Source organism: Ornithodoros turicata, chromosome 6 (genome assembly GCF_037126465.1).
Source record: "Ornithodoros turicata isolate Travis chromosome 6, ASM3712646v1, whole genome shotgun sequence".
Taxonomy (NCBI): domain Eukaryota; kingdom Metazoa; phylum Arthropoda; class Arachnida; order Ixodida; family Argasidae; genus Ornithodoros; species Ornithodoros turicata.
In genome coordinates, this window is record NC_088206.1 from 36,627,986 (window position 1) to 36,644,485 (window position 16,500).

General features: G+C 47.6%; 1 protein-coding gene across 3 annotated transcripts in view; it reads right to left on the reverse strand.

Annotated features, from left to right (window-relative positions):
* The window catches only part of LOC135396544 (E3 ubiquitin-protein ligase RNF123-like), a 502,532-nt gene that overhangs the window by 330,999 nt on the left and 155,033 nt on the right, over positions 1–16,500 (reverse strand). For all 3 annotated transcript variants that reach the window (XM_064627582.1, XM_064627583.1, XM_064627581.1), the window contains exons 8-9: positions 11,016–11,102; positions 7,188–7,255 (exon numbers count right to left, since the gene is read on the reverse strand). In XM_064627582.1, the coding sequence (XP_064483652.1) occupies positions 7,188–7,255; positions 11,016–11,102 (155 nt within the window). The remainder of the gene's footprint in view (positions 1–7,187; positions 7,256–11,015; positions 11,103–16,500) is intronic.

Consider the following 16,500-nt stretch of genomic DNA (forward strand, 5'->3'; position numbering starts at 1 on the left):
TAAATAAAGGAGTTTTAAAAATTCGCACTCCCTCTGCAGCTTAGGAAGCCCAGGCGATAGTAACATTACGATGATGTAAGCCAGCCACACGAATGGAAGCGCAGGGCAGGCGACTGTCTCCGAGCTGGTCTGTTTCGCGTTCGCACCGCAATATACTAAGTGAAAAGTCCTCGGTAAATATGCCAACTTTAGCTTACAAGTGTGAGTTCTGACGTAACCATGTCGTGTGGAATGCGGTGATACGCTCCTGGCTGCACGAACACGTCCGACGCCAACCCCAGTGATATTCCACAAGCCGATCACAGACTGTTCGCAACCTGCAGACGCCCTACCGCTGGTCGCTAAAGGCCCTCCGGCCTGTCCGCACCAAAGGGCGCTCGCTGATTGGCCTTGTCCGAGTGACGTTTGTCTCCTGTTTCCAGAGTGGGAATTCCGACATACTCTCAACATCCGGCGTCTCCTCTTGTCATGCATTACATCAAATTGCACAGAAACTACTCAATTAATTGGCGTCAGATTTCGGTGTTATTGTGGGTGATGAACGAAGAGTAAGACGGCACTATAGTTTCGGAACCGACCAGGACGGATGCGAAAGTCCCTTGAACATATGCTTTGTTCTTGAGCTCAAGTCACCAGAATTTCTTATTTCGCAAACCACCAATAGACCTTTTTAGAAAAGCAAGCGCCACCAGTGGCACGCAAAGGCTCACGGCAACTTATAGCGCCTTGAAGCATTAAGAGACGGCCAGAGGCGGAGGTAGAAGAACAACAATATTCCCGGTGTGCGCATCTAGCCCGCCATAGTGCGCAGCAGCAGAGTCAGCCGAGATAAACCATAACCGAAGCAGACGACAGAGCAGTGTCCCTCAAAGTTCCCATGCTGCTTTGCCCCGCGTGCTCGGTGGCGGCATCTTTGTAAAATCGTCTATTAAAGATTGAGCGCCTTTTAATTTTATTCGTTACAAATTTTTTATAAAAAGAAGCTACGAGACACAGTTTTTGCAGGTGTGTAAAATTGCACATTCTCTTGAAGAGTGTATTGTGTTATAGCCATCGAAGATGACGAAGTGCGCATCGAGCGCGTTGGGATTTGGCGCGTGGTTGCGAGCCAATAAACGATTTTTGCATGTGGTTGTTAACCGGACTGGTCGCTTGTCTTGTTCGCTCCTGCTAGGACTAAAACATGGTGTCAGAAAGTTCTAGAACATAACCACGCTTCCACAACGATGTCTCTCCCCGACGGCGACACACAAGAGCGTTCGACGTTTACGGCATCCTTGGCTACATTCAATGTAACGCCACCGGAACCTTTCACGTTCAAGACGCCGAATGACTGGCCCACTTGGAGGAAACGCTTTCTACGTTTCCGTGCTGCCTCTGGCCTCAACGACAAGGCTGAGTTAAGCCAAGTAGATGCACTGATCTACATTATGGGTGAGCAAGCGGAGGACATATACGCCACGCTGAAGCTTAGTCCCGAAGACGCACGCAAGTTCGACAAGGTGCTAGAAGCGTTCGATGCCTACTTCGTTCCACGCCGCAACATCATCTTTGAACGTGCAAAGTTCAACACGAGAGTACAACAGGATGGGGAATCTGTGGAGGAATTCGTGACTGTCCTGCATTCAATGGCAGACTTATGCAACTATGGAGCGTTGCGCGAAGAACTGATTCGCGACAGACTGGTTGCAGGCCTTCGAGACAAGAAAGTTTCGGAACAACTACAGCTCGACTCTGAACTCACTCTACAAAAGGCTATCACAGCGGCTCGCCAGCGAGAAACTGTCCGGCTGCAGCAAGCTGAACTTCACAAAGGCAATGACGCTACAGTACATCGACTAACGACGCACAAAGTGTCACCGGGGTCCGATTCAAGGAGACTGGCAACCAGGAAGATTCACGCAGGCACAACCCGTCCTTCTTCAAAGTCAGCTTCCCAAAAGCTCTGCCGGTGGTGCGGCCGTGACAGGCACGCAAGACAGGACTGCCCAGCAAAAGACAAGATATGCTCCAAATGCAAGAAGAAGGGGCACTTCTCATCAGTTTGCCTTTCGGCTAAGCAGACCCAATCTGCCCCCGACGGAACTACTGCATTTCTAGGAGTTGTAGCTCATGGAGGAACGTCGAAATGGCAAGTCCCAGTCCTTGTTCAAGGAATACCGTTAACGTTTAAAGTTGACACAGGGGCTGACGAAACGGTTATACAGTCGACCCCCGTTTATCCGGACTTCATTTATCCGGATCCCGCGGTATCCGGACAAAAGGCACGGGAACGGATTTTCCTCCATGTATTTTGTTCTCGTTTATCCGGACTTCAGCTTCCGGACTCGGACAAGAATTCCAGGGAACGAAAGTCGAAAATTCTTGTAATCCAGCTTCAGTTATCCGGACTATTGTGAGTAAGAGGAGACACTGACCCCGCTTCGTCACCCTTTTCGCTGTGTTGGGGTTATTCCCGTCACACCTTAGGGACCTACATTCCTCCGTAGGGGAGACAACCGTGCACGATGACCCCCTTTTCTATTTGTGTGCGTTGGGTCACGTTGACCAGTCGAGTCATTTGGAAATATCTCGAGCAACTGTCCGGTTCTTGAGGGGAAAACTCCAACCCGAGGGCCTGCTGCTTACGGCCCGTTGGCCGATGAAGACATTCCCCTAGCTGAGCTGCGATCCCTGATGCAGAGGCTCACTGCGACTGCCGTAGATGATGCTGCGGTTTCTGACTACGTTGACGTTGATAAGGATGATGACGCGTGCGCAGCTATGACTGATGACGGTGTGATTGCTGCTGTTGCCTTCGATGATGTGCAGCAAGACGGCGCCGATGACGCCAGTGAGAAACAAGGCTCCGACATTGACACTTTGCATCCGCACTGAAATTCTTCGAGCAGCGTGGCTCAACTCTATGCAATTAGCAAAAGTTTGCAGGAATCGAGTGTCTACACTACTATGTAACAGCTGTCATTGACGAGATTTCTGTGTTTTAATTAAACCTTGCTCTGTAGGACGTTTCTATTCGGTCGTTTCATTTATCCGGATGCCCCGGTATCCGGACGATTTCGCCGGGAACGGCACCGTCCGGATAAACGGGGGTCGACTGTACCAGAGAGCGTTTTCCTTAAGCACTTCACGGGAATCCGGCTCGAACCTCCCAAACGTCGCCTGCGGGGTCCAGACGGCAAAATGCTGAAGGTCACCGGTATGACCTCTCTCCAGACAGTTTTTCAAGGACAAGAAAGCCAACAAGACATTTACGTCTTGAAGGAACTTCCTACATGTTTGCTTGGTCAACCAGCCATAGACAGCCTCAAAGTCCTTCCGACAATACAAATGCTCTCGAAGGCATCCCCATTCGAGGAATATGCTACGGTCTTTCAGGGACTGGGAGTTCTACAAGGAGATTATGACATAAAGCTAGCTCCTGATGCTAGGCCCTTTGCCCTTTCATCTCCACGGAGAGTACCATTGCCCCTATACCAAAAAACCAAAGAGGAACTTCAACGTATGGAGAAGCTAGGAGTCATAACGCCAGTCATGGAACCGACAGCCTGGTGTGCGCCAATGGTAACCGTCCCAAAGAACTCAGGAGGAATTAGACTTTGCATTGATTTCACTCAGCTCAACCGCTACGTACTGCGTGAATTTCATCCTATCCCTTCTGTCGAACATTCACTCGCAATGCTAAAAAATGCAAAGGTCTTCAGTAAACTCGACGCAAACTCGGGTTTTTGGCAGATACCGCTGAGCGAACAAAGCAAACACTTGACGACGTTCATAACTCCGTTTGGGCGATATTCCTTCAACAGACTTCCATTCGGGATATCGTCCGCGCCAGAACACTTCCAACAACGAGTGGCAACGCTGCTGAAGGACCTCCACGGAGTTTTGTGTCACATGGATGACATACTCATTTGGGGAGCAAAACAAATCGAACATGACCATCACTTGGAAGCTGTAATGACACGCATCCAAGAAGCAGGGATGTCGCTCAACAAGGACAAATGCATATTCAGTGTTTCACAAGTGACCTTTCTAGGTCACATCGTCGACGGCTCAGGCATTCGGCCTGACGAAGAAAAGGTGAACGCCATTCTCAAAATGACTCCCCCTACGGACAAGACGGGCCTCAGGCGGCTACTTGGGATGGCAACGTACCTTACACGCTTTGTACCCAAGGTAGCAGAACTTCTACAGCCACTATCGTGTATGCTAAGCTCCAAGCAGGAATTTGTGTGGGGCGCACCACAACAAGAGGCGTTTCAGAAATGGAAACAAATCCTCTCTACAAGCCCTGTCCTCGGCATCTACGACCCAGCCAAAGAGACGGTCGTCACCGCGGACGCATCTTCCTTCGGCCTCGGAGCTGTCCTGCGACAAAAACAAGACGACGGGAAATACCAAGTCATCGCCTACGCCTCCAGAATTCTCACTGATGTCGAGCGTCGTTATGCTCAAATAGAAAAGGAGGGTTTGGCACTGCTTTGGGCGAGTGAGAAATTCCGAGACTACCTGATCGGGAAAAAGTTTCTTCTCGAGACCGACCACAAGCCCCTGGTGAGCCTGTTCTCGACAAAACAGCTTGATGACTTGACGCCGAGGTTACAGCGCATGCGGATGCGTCTCATGCGATATACCTACGAAATAACGTACGTGCCAGGAAAAGACCTTCTAGCGGCAGACGCCCTGTCCCGTACACCTCTCCGGAAAACGGACGGCACAGACCTTACAGAGGAGATCGAGTGTTTCGTCCACTATGTTGAGACTCACCTTCCAGGGACAGCGAGAAGTCTACTTGACATACAGCAAGAACAGGAGAAGGACGAGACGTGTCAGCATATCATCAGGTTCACCAGACACGGGTGGCCTACTCGACGGGATCTCGGGCAAGACCTTAAACCCTTTTGGCTAGCACGGCACCAGCTGGCAGTAGCCGATAGTCTGCTAATGCATGGAACGCAGATTGTCATTCCCAAGACCTGTCAACAACAGATTCTCCAGCTTTTACACGAGGGCCACTTCGGCTTGGAAAAATGCACCACACGAGCTAAACATGCTGTTTGGTGGCCAAGTATCAACGACGACATCGCACAAACGGTGAAGAACTGTCACGAATGCCTGCAACTAAAGACAAACAGGAAGCTACCCCTCATTACAACGGACTTCCCAGACAGGCCCTGGCAGAAAATAGCTATGGACTTGTTCCATTGCCAGGGATCGTGGTGGCTCATTGTAGTTGACTATTACTCGCGGTACCCAGAGCTAGTCCGGCTACATTCATTGTCCAGCGAAGCCATCGTGAATCACTGCAAATCCATATTTGCACGACATGGAAGTTGTGATAAGCGACAACGGCCCGCAGTTTTCGCAGAGCAGCAGCTCCCCTTTCGCCCGATTTTCAACGGAGTATGGCTTTCGACATGTTACATCCAGCCCAGGCTATCCGCAAAGCAATGGACTTGCCGAGGCGGCAGTGAAGATCGTTAAAATGTCTATGAAGAAGACAAAAGATCCGTACAAGTCGCTGCTAGCATATCGGGCTTCACCCTTGAAAAATGGCTATAGCCCAGCGGAACTTCTAATGGGACGACGGTTGCGCACGAACGTACCTGTCGCGCAGTTACAGCTTGTACCGTACACCCCTGACTACAAGAAAGTGGCAGCCTTCGAAACTAAAAACAAGAGGGACGAAGAGAGGCATTACAATAGGAGACACGGGGTGCGGGAGCTACCTCCACTTGGAGTCGGCACAGATGTTTGGGTAATAGATCTGCAACGGAAAGGCGTTGTCCAGGGACAGACTCCGCAACCCAGGTCCTATTCAGTCTCCACAGAGCAGGGAGAAGTCAGAAGGAACAGGACGCATCTAGTTCCTCTCCCAGGCCAACCAGAGCCCAGTACATCGACAGCGAGCGCTCCGCAAAGCAGCCACCTCGAAACGGACACTTCAACCGACGTACCGACAGACCAACAGTGCACCGACACGACCCACTGGCACACAAAAAGAGGGCGTTGCGTCATCCCTCCAAAAAAGTATCAAGCTTGATCTTTATCTGACTTTGACTTTGACTTTGACTTGACTTGACTTTATCTGCAAAAGGAGGGGGATGTGTTATAGCCATCGAAGATGACGAAGTGCGCATCGAGCGCGTTGGGATTTGGCGCGTGGTTGCGAGCCAATAAACGATTTTTGCATGTGGTTGTTAACCGGACTGGTCGCTTGTCTAGTTCGCTCCTGCTAGGACTAAAACATGTATGATGAGTAATTACCTAAATTCATTAATTAGCTGTTTAATTAGGGGCTTTAAGCAAAGGTGAATGGGAGAATAGCAGAATGGGAGACAATCCTTGTTGAAAGCCACTCTACTTTTAAAGATCCCGAAATGAGCAAATACTTGGAAATATGCAAGGCCGAATTTCGCTATGCGAATGAACCGAAACCGCACGTATCAGCAGCACAGGGAGGACAACGCTCATTCACGTTGGAGGGCCACGTGCTTTGGAGGAGCGGCCCAGATAAGCCTACAGTGAAGGTCATATTGTTGATACGCTGCGGATGCAGGGCGGTTCATTTACATAGCAAAATTGAGCGATATTTCAACGTATATTTCAGGATTTCTAAAACAGAGTTGAACGAGGGTTGTCTCATAATCAGTTTTCCTCGAAAGACACTAATTAAAGAGCTCGTTAGTGAATTTCAGCTAAGTTACCCAGTAGGTACGTACTCTCTTCGAGAGAGTGGCCGCATAACTCACCTGAACAAAAGGCACCTATGTTGCGCTCATTGATTTTTTTAATTAAAAATCTGCGTCGCATAAAAACGAACACCCTGTACAAAGGTGTGTGGACGAGTCTTGAAAAACTCCTGCTATTCAAATCAACATCATAATGAAACAATGTTGTTTACCACTGCTGTGTAACTGTCTGCTTGGCTGCTCGCAAAAACAGCAATATAGTTAACACTTATCATCAATCAAAGTAATTGAAGGTAGCTCATTCATGTTGTTTATTCATGTACATCATAATACATAATAATTGGGGTATATTTCCACGCAAGGTGAGTCAGCCCATTTTTGTGGCGACGTACTGCACGTGCCACCGGATAGGACTGCATCATGTGCAGTTGGTATGTATTACAAGTACAGCATTTAGAAGGTGTCAAATAGCAAACTAATTAATGAGCAGCTTGCCTGTAAAAGTCCACTGCGCCTCGATCCAAGTCAATGCAGCAACCAATGACGTCTCCAGCCAGCCATGGCTGAAATAATAACCAGCATAATCAGTAGGACCCGGGACTTTATGTATAAAAATCTTGCAAAATGTGCATTCAAATATGCGGCGCGGAACGTCTATGTATGGAAGCATGCACAAAATATACAGAAATATTATGATGCCGGGAATGTTGCACCGAAAGCTGATGTGTTCCTTGAAACTGTATAAATACATAAATTGTTTAAAAAATGTTCTACAAATGAAAATATAGATTCCTTGTTGGCAGGTGGAACGCACGTTCACGCGTGCACACTCAGGCATATTCCTCGTTGGTCATTGCAGCATGCCACGCACATATGGGATCATGAAACACTTCCTGTTCCAGTTAAGAAACTGGACTGTAAAATGCGAAAATGTGAGCTGTAGATGGATGTTATTCCGGCGAATTAGCCAACTACCTATCTCATCTGCGCCATGTACGTTCCGCTGGTCTTGCCTTCGAGAACGGTGTTTACGGACTGTAATTCTTTGGTTCCCTTATTGCTATTTTTTAAGCACAATTAGAACTGGCTGATTACTTGTCACGCGTGTGTTTTGAGAAGTTTGTTTTCGATGCTAGTGGTGCTAGGTGAATTCACTGATGCAGCCTAAGCACGAAGCAGCCTAAAAGTAGGGTAGTAACTTAGATGGAACACAAGTTTTGAGTCGATGACCTCCCTTTGGAAACATGATCAGTTGCAAAACAGTGGCAATGGCAAACTTTAAAAAATGATTGGAATGGCGCCGAAATATGACATAATATGCAATCGCCATCTTATAAGGCGATCAGGAAGAAATATGCCGAAATATGCAATTATATCACACACGAAACATCGTAGATTTATGTCGTTCTGATTGGTAATGTGTAGAGAAACGTTAGGAAAACCTTTAGAACGCATTCTAAACCACGCATTTTGCATGAATTACTCGGCCCTAATGATCAGCAATGCAAAATAGAAGAGTTACATGACAAACTACCATCTGTTGCATATGTGAGAAAATCAGGGGTAATCTCTTATACCGTTCTCTACTTCTCTTGGTGTCGATACTGTAAGCTTGCAGTCTTAATGATTCGTTAGGCGGCGGGACGTTTAAGGAATGGCTAAAAAGCAAGCGAGCTGGTGAGTACAATTGATGACAGTAAAACCCCCGAGAAACACGTTCGCAGATTTCTGCCGTGCAGGGGTGTACTGCCGGGGTTAGACCAGTTGCTACGTGTGGAGTGGCCCTGTACACCGTCAGGTTCTCTAGAAACCTAGGTCGTAGGGGCTTGTTCTCAAGCATAGCTATGATGATTCCATTTTAATTGCGCACAAGCAACTAAGGCTATAGTGCGCCAAAACAATGGTGAAATTGTGACTAGTTAAAAATCAGACGATTATACTAAAATAACATACTTGGCAAATTAAGATACAAGCAAAAATATGATTTGGTAACATGCATATTGAACTACATAGCAGGTAGATATCCAACGTCTCTCAGGAAGTGATGGATTCTTAAAAACGGTAACAGGGGCTCATCACCCAGTAGTATAGATGGGTGGAACGGCTGATAAAACTCATGAAAATGGTGTTGACGGTAGGACCCATGTAGCTGGCACGTCACAAGAATGTCTAGTACAGAGACTTGTTCCCCACACTGTGGAGGTTCCTCTCTGCGAAGGAAAAAACCATGTGTATAGCAAGTTGTACTATACCTTCGAGAACGCTATTGAATCGTCTAACCTAGCGGTTGACTTGAGAGTAGTACACCATCCTCAAGTCAACGCTTGTCGTTCCCTTTGTTTTGCCCCTCCTCACGTTATTTCAAAAGACCAACGGCAAAAAAAAACAAAACAAAAAAAACGTGTTCCAGCTACACATCTACTATGCTGCTTTTAGTCTGCTTTGTGCTACGCAATCAATGCATTCGGCTAGCACCACCACCCAGAACCAACTTCTCGAAACAGATGCGCAACTTGTAGTCACCAAGTTCAAGTTTGCTTGAAAAAAAAGGGAGCCGTGTCAGAAGACTGCTCCCTAACTGACTGATGAGGGGAATTTATTATGCTCTAAGCTTTACTATTGCATATGTGCATACACTATGTGTATATAAGGGGAAACACTTCAACCTGTGGCTTAAAGGGGCACTAAAATGCAAAAACAACTTGCTCTCAAATGAAAGTCCGTGTTTCAATTAGCTTGATGCAAGCAAAATTAGTTCACACAGCGCTACCGTTTAGAAGAAAAACGCAATGAAAACAGAGCCGTCTTTGGCGGCAACGAATGGGATTCCCAGGAGACAAAGATTGGCATCATCCGATGAGACAGCAGGAAAAGCGCGCGCATACCTATTGTGGCCGTGTAGATTTGGAACGAGCCCGATCGTGGTGTTCTATGTATGCGCGGCATGATTACTACCGTATTTTTGAATACCGATTCACTGAATTGTAGCCCACAACAGTTCTCGCGAATGTTCCACTGACAACATTCATCTTCACATCCTTCGGACAGCGACGCCAGTCCGCTTCGCAACGCGCACCTTTTTTCACAGGGACCGCTTCATGGCGTGGCACGCGCAGCATGGGCTAAAAACTCCGATGCACGAGCTGAAACGATGTTCACCGCTTAGCGCCGAAGCAAGGAAGAGTCCGGTATAATTTCGATGGTAGCTCCGTAACGAAATCAAAGTTTTGAATTATGATAACAAGTACGAAATTAACATAGCGTGTAACGTAGTTTGAAGGGAACTTGTTTTTGCATTTTAGTGATCCTTTAAATAACCTGCCCACGAAGGACAGTACGCTTTTGTGGCTGACTCTTTCCACACTCCTTCAGCAATTATTTGTCTTTATGCACGAAACTACACCCTTGAAAATACACCACCGATTGCCGGTTCAGGGACGTTGTCAAGCTGTTCCTTTTGTATCTGAACCACATTTCTGTAAGTACAGAAATGAAATAAACTGAAACTGAAATGTACAGACAGCTGTACTGGGTGAAACAACAAATTTAATACAGTATCTTTCTTGGATTATCCCGTTTTACCCCACATTACAGAAGAGAAGTCCATTACCCCACAGTTCGCAGTTCCACCCACACCGGAACCTGACGTCAGCTTCAAGCACGAACATCTTACGCGAATCTAAGTTCCTTCTAAGCAATTCAGCCGAAAATTCAGTAACCCTCTGCGTCTAAGTTTAGTTTTTGACTGCACAGCTAGCAAGTAGAAGCTTGTGAATCCACGTACAATGTTTGGTAAAAATGAGATTCGGTGAAGGATACAAACCTTCGAGCATATACACTCTGCGTACAACTCCAAAGTAACTTCTCATAGACCAGGCATTCTCATAGACCAGAATTTCGCACATAATATTTCTCGTGTGGTACGTTAATGTGATAATTTGCTTCGAGTGTACTACGTTATTTAAATGTCAGGTTTACTATGTATCATGACATTCTTTATGTTCTGTTTTTGTCTGTGCGTGTGATAATATATTCAGGCGCGTTCTCAAATATTTTGTAACCTGTCGTGCGTTGCCCCCTAGGCTTGAGCTGTCAGCAGGCGCTTGAACAAACAAGTACCCATGAATGAATCAATGAAAGGGGGGAAATTCATGCAGCTATTGTTCCGATGAAGTTCCACTTCTTGAAACAAGTAGCACTAATACCACCGCATGGTATAGCATATGGAATTATTACACAGTAGGACTGCTCCAAGTGGTGTTGCCTTGAATGATGGAACAGAAAATAGTCACATATAGATAGTGGTAGACAAAAGGAATGTACCTGCCCGTATTTGTAGGTGGCCACATTCCACTTCCGGATGCGATTTCCATCGTATGAGTATGAGTCTCTGGTGTCACCAACACCTTTCTGCGCAAAAGAAAAAAAAGCAACAACTGAATGCCTGCTCATGAGGAATATGCATTTAGCCAACTACCATCGACGCACAACAACAGAAGCTTCTTAACCTCTCTGTGTAGAGTAATATGCACACGTGCGTGCAATACTCTTACTGCCTCCATAATTCGTAAATGCCTCTCACGGAGGAATATTGCTCCCCATAGAACCAATAGTTTGAGATAGTTCACACAGCACTGAGCACAATGCATATGAAACAGACTGGACCACTGGACGTATAACAATGCGACGTTATGCATTCCAATCGGCCAATTACGGGCATTCCTGCTTGTCTCTCCTTTCGGTGTGTCCTGGCGGCAATGGACTTCTACTGGTTTTCAGCCTCATGTCGAGTTATATTTGCAATTGGAAAAAAACTAGAACAACATTTGATTAAAAAGAACATTTCATACATTGTATTGATTCAAAGGTTGAGACATACATATAGAACGCACAATGCGTTGCGCTTGCTATAACACTGTAACTAAGTTCGAGGATGCAAAACGAACATGTTCTCTAATTCCTAATGACGAGCGAGTCTCACGAGTGTATACTACTTCGTGATAAGCAATATACATTGCAGCGAAATGGACAGCGCGACAATCCCCCCCCCCCCCGTTATTTGGTATTTGGCGGCGGTTGCAATGGGACCGTCCTGGTTCCGTGAAAAACGTTAGCGCGAAACCGGCCCAAAAGACATTTAAACCCCACTCGAACGAGCCATATTTTACGCGGCAGGGACACATCACTAAAGCGCGTGCCATGAAACATCACTTCTACTAAATAGTAGTAAGTCGTCAGTCGTAAGTAGTTACGTAGTAAATCGTAAAACAATTGAAATATAGGAGAATAGTGTGGGAACAGAAGTAGAACGCAGTATTAAAAGAAAGCAATTTCCTTTTCTACCGCCGTCTGCCGTCGTCTACCGCCGTATTTGCTTTATTTTCTCAGTATATAGCTGACCCCACAGTGGATAAAGAGGTGGTGGATAGAGGGTACATATAGCCACAGCCGAACTGTATGGCAACACAGCCGTGTCATGCATAAGCGTTTTGCAAATATGTTCCAAAAGCCGGTAGTAGACGTAATAAACCAAAACACACACACCGACTTAACGCAACGAAAGTAACAAATTTAATTGACGTTTCGTCTCCCGTACAGGAGACATCACCAGAGCTAGCCTTAGTGGCAGAATGAGGATACAGCAACCTGTTTCTCTATTTAACGAGGTCCATGCAGTGTGAGAGTGGGGTGATGATGGGAAATGGAGTGATGATGAGAATGATGAAGGGATGAAGGTGAATAAGGCTGGAGTCACTGTTCCTATAATGATAACTGATTTATTGGCGAACGGGGGAGCGTGCGTCCGCACGCGAGACAAGGCAGGAGAACACTCTAGCCAGCAGCGGGGGAGAGGGCGAGGCTTGGCACCGGGGCGCCGCCAATGGTAAGCGGGGGAGAAGGTACTATGCTCACATCCCACCCTTCTCCGAAGAGACCAAGTCCTCTTGGTGGCACAGTGCAAAGGTTCAAAAATATAGCAAGAAATGCCAGAAAACTGAAAAGAGAAAAGGTGCCAAAGATACAAAATGGCTGAAAACATAATAATTGATGGTCTGGCAGAGTTCATAGTTGTGTAGGTGACTTGGCAACCTGCGCTGACGCACTGGACGGTCCAAAGAGGGTAGATGAAGCCCTGGAGAGGCACCAGGTAGTGCGTCGCTCGTTTGTTCGCTAGGAGTGCTGGAGCTCTGCTCATCCACAGGCTGGATGGTGACCATGTGATCCACTGGTGATACAGACGGAACCTAACGGTTGATTTGTGACACGTGGACAGTCCTTGGCTGATTCAGAATGCGTGTGCTGCTGGGAGACACACGGAGGGCCTTGAATGTAGTGTCTGTAAGCTGTTCCACTAGTTGGTAAATTCCTTTGAAACGTGGGGCGAGCTTTTCGTTTGAAACAGGCTCTTGGCGAGGAACCCATACGAAGTCTCCAATGGAGTATGTTATGTGGACGATGGGTTCCATCGTAGATTTGCCTTGCGTGATGTCTGAGCTGCTTCAGAATTAGAAGCTGCTTCGCTTCGTTGGGACGATAGGTCCAGGATACGTTCCAAGAGTGAAGACTGCTGGACGGGGCAGTGCTGTTGCAAGGGGATCTTTGGAATATACCCAAACAAAAGTTCGAAAGGGGCGAAGCCTGTGCTGGAATTCACTCTCGTGTTGACGGCAAATGCTGCCTCCTGGAGCTTCGATTCCCACGTTGAAGATTCGATTGCACACAGTTTGCGAAGCGTTGAGACCAAAGTTCCATTGCTTCTTTCTACAAAGCCGTTGCCTTCGGGTCTGTATACAGTGGTGTAGTGCAGCTCAATGCCATGAAGGTGATGAAACGCTTGAACTGGATCGACTCAAACGCTGACCCATGATCCGAGATGCAGTGACCGAGGGTCCCAAAAGTGTAAAAAAACATGATGCAGATGGTTATAATAACTTCACTTGCTGCTGTTGACTTCACTGCTGCTGGAATGATGTAACGGGTAGCGAAGTCAATTACGTTGAGGATATAACGCACACTGTCTAAGGCAGGCATGGTGACATGGTCCATGGCAATAGTCGAGAAAGGTATGTCCGTTGTAGGCATGTGCCCTAGCAAACCAACATTACGAGAAGTGGGACGATTGAACTGTTGGCATATCTGGCAAGAAGACACATAGCTGCGCACTGAGGGCTCCATGGTGGGCCACCAATAACAGTCCTGAACTCTCTTGAGGGTTCGTTGAATATCGAAGTGTCCCGCGGAGTCATGCATGGCGCTAAGGGTGGCAGGACGCATTGACGCTGGGGCCACAAGGACTAACTTTCCCGAGGGCAGCTGTCGGTAAAGAAGCTCATCGAGAACCACGAAGTGGGTCTCGCTGTCGGCACCAGAAACTTGATCGAAAAAGCTTTGGCATTCAGGGTCTTGGCGTTGAAGATCACGTAGAGACTCTTCAGACTGTGTGAGAGTACATGAAAGACGCGACAGATGGTCAGCAACCACATTTTGACGACCCGGACGGTGCTGGACTGTGAATTCAAACTCAACAAGATCAATGAGGATAGCTGTGAAACGACGGGAGGGTTTGACATTTCTCGTCAAGCATGCGACTGTCCAGTGATCGGTGATCAAGGTGAACTTCTTGCCAAGGAGGTAATGGCGGAACTTAACTGTGATGGTCCAGTGAACAGCTATCCAACTCGCGCTCATCTGGAGTGAGGCTTCTGCTCGCATATTCGATTACCACTTCCTGGCCGTTTTGTGCTTGGGAAAGAACAGCACCAATTGCTGCTCCTGAAGCATCTGTAGTGACAGTTGTTGGGGCTTTGGATTCGAAATGAGCCAAAAGTGGGGCTTCGGTCAGTGCACGGCGAAGAGTCTGGAAGGCTTCTTCACACTGTTCTGTCCAGACGAAGTCAAGCGACTTGATCAAGGTTTGGAGTGGAGCTGCAACCCTGGAAAAGCTGGGAATTAACCTGCGGTAGAAGTTTGCGGTCTGGACCCATGAGAGGACTTCTTTCTGGGTATGTGGACAGGGGATCCGAAGCATAGCTTCCACTCGGTCAGGGTCTGGCTTTTTCCCTTCACTGGAGAGAACAAATCCAAGGAATCTTATGCTGGGGAGGCCAAAATAACACTTGTTTAGCGAAACCTTCAGGCCATTATACTGTAAAAGATGAAGGACTTGATCGATAAGGCTCTTGAATGTGCTAAAGGAGTCAGCATAGATCAGAATATCGTCCAAAAAAGCACGGATGCCATGCTTGCCAGTATGAGGCTGGAGGTCCCGAAAGACAAACTGCATGATACGTTGAAACGTCGACGGGGTATTTTTCAATCCGAATGGCATGCGAGTCCACATAAAAGTGCCATGGTGGGTTATGAAGGCGGTCTTTTCATAGTCCTCTGGGCGAAGGCTCACTTGCCAGTAGGCGCTTTTTAAGTCGAGAGAAGCGAAGAACCCACATCCGGCAATGTCTTGTATGATGTCATCCGCATGAGGCAAAGGTTGAACAACACTGATAGTACGTTCGTTGAAAGGCACACAGTTCACACAAAGTCGCTTTTTGTTACCCTTGGTGGTGACGACGACGACGGGGAACGCCCAGGGGCCTGTAGCATAACCTATAATGTTTAAGACAGGAGCTTCTTTGTCTGTTCCTCCAGAAATTTTTGGTCACCCGGAGCGTAGCGGTACCGGCTGCGGCTATAAGGTGTGGTATTAGGCAAAAGGTCAATGCGATGTTCAATGCCCGTGTAGTGGCCTATATCATCTTCATGGCAGGAGAAGACTGTTAAGATGGACTGAACTTCTGACTGCTGGCTTGGCGACAGATGAGCTCCGATTGCGGCTGGTGGAAGCTCACTATGAATTGAAACCGAGATAACACTGGTGGACTGGGGTTCGGTTTTGGCCGCAGGCATGTTGAAAGGTACTTCCTGGTTGAAGGCTTTCCAGGGATGTGCCTGCTCAGAAGGCAAGGGATCCGTCTGTAGGCAGTCGTTAGGAATGGGAGCACCAGCAGTACAGCCAAGGGCAGAACCTTGGAGGATAACAGCATTGGCCACGCGAGGCGCAACCCTGAGGCGTGCCTATACGATAGTGCCAGAGAAGTCATGCTGTAAGTAGGTTGGCTTGGGTGGCTGGAAAATCAATCGAGCTTTGGCATTTTCGAACCAATCTTCACCAATGATGAAGGGCAACACATTGTTTGTCAGAACTGCTGCTTTGACCAAGGCAGAGACGTTTCCGATGGTGATCTCAAGGATGGCAGTACCTATGGGCAGCACTGAGGAACCACCTACTACCCCCAGAGGAGGCTGGGTCCATGGAAGGGCCATGTGGGCGGGAAGAAGTGATTGGGACACGAGAGTGAGCTTGGATCCTGTGTCCCGGAATGCGTCGTGTGTATCAAGACCTGTGATGGTGGCCTCAAAGAAGGAACACTGTAGCTGGGAGCCATCCGTAACAGCTGGGGTGCTGTGAAGTGCTGATTGTGACGGCGGTACATTAGTTCCTTGAGCTTGGGTGGGCTGAGGGCGAGCCATAGAACCAGGGCACTTGGATGCCAAATGTTCCATATTTGTACACTTGTAGCACATAGCGGTGGAAATATCTTGTCCTCTACGAAACGCTGGGGCTCCGTATTTGTCGGATATCGGTTTGTATTTCGCTTCCTGCTCAGCTGTAGGCAAGGCAGAGATACGTTGGCGACGAGCAAGCAAAGAGTTCGTGATGCCGCTCGCAGGAGATGGAAGCGTGTGACTAGGGGAGGTAGACGAAGACATGCGACCATTTTGAATCTGTGATCCAGTTGCTGACGTTCGC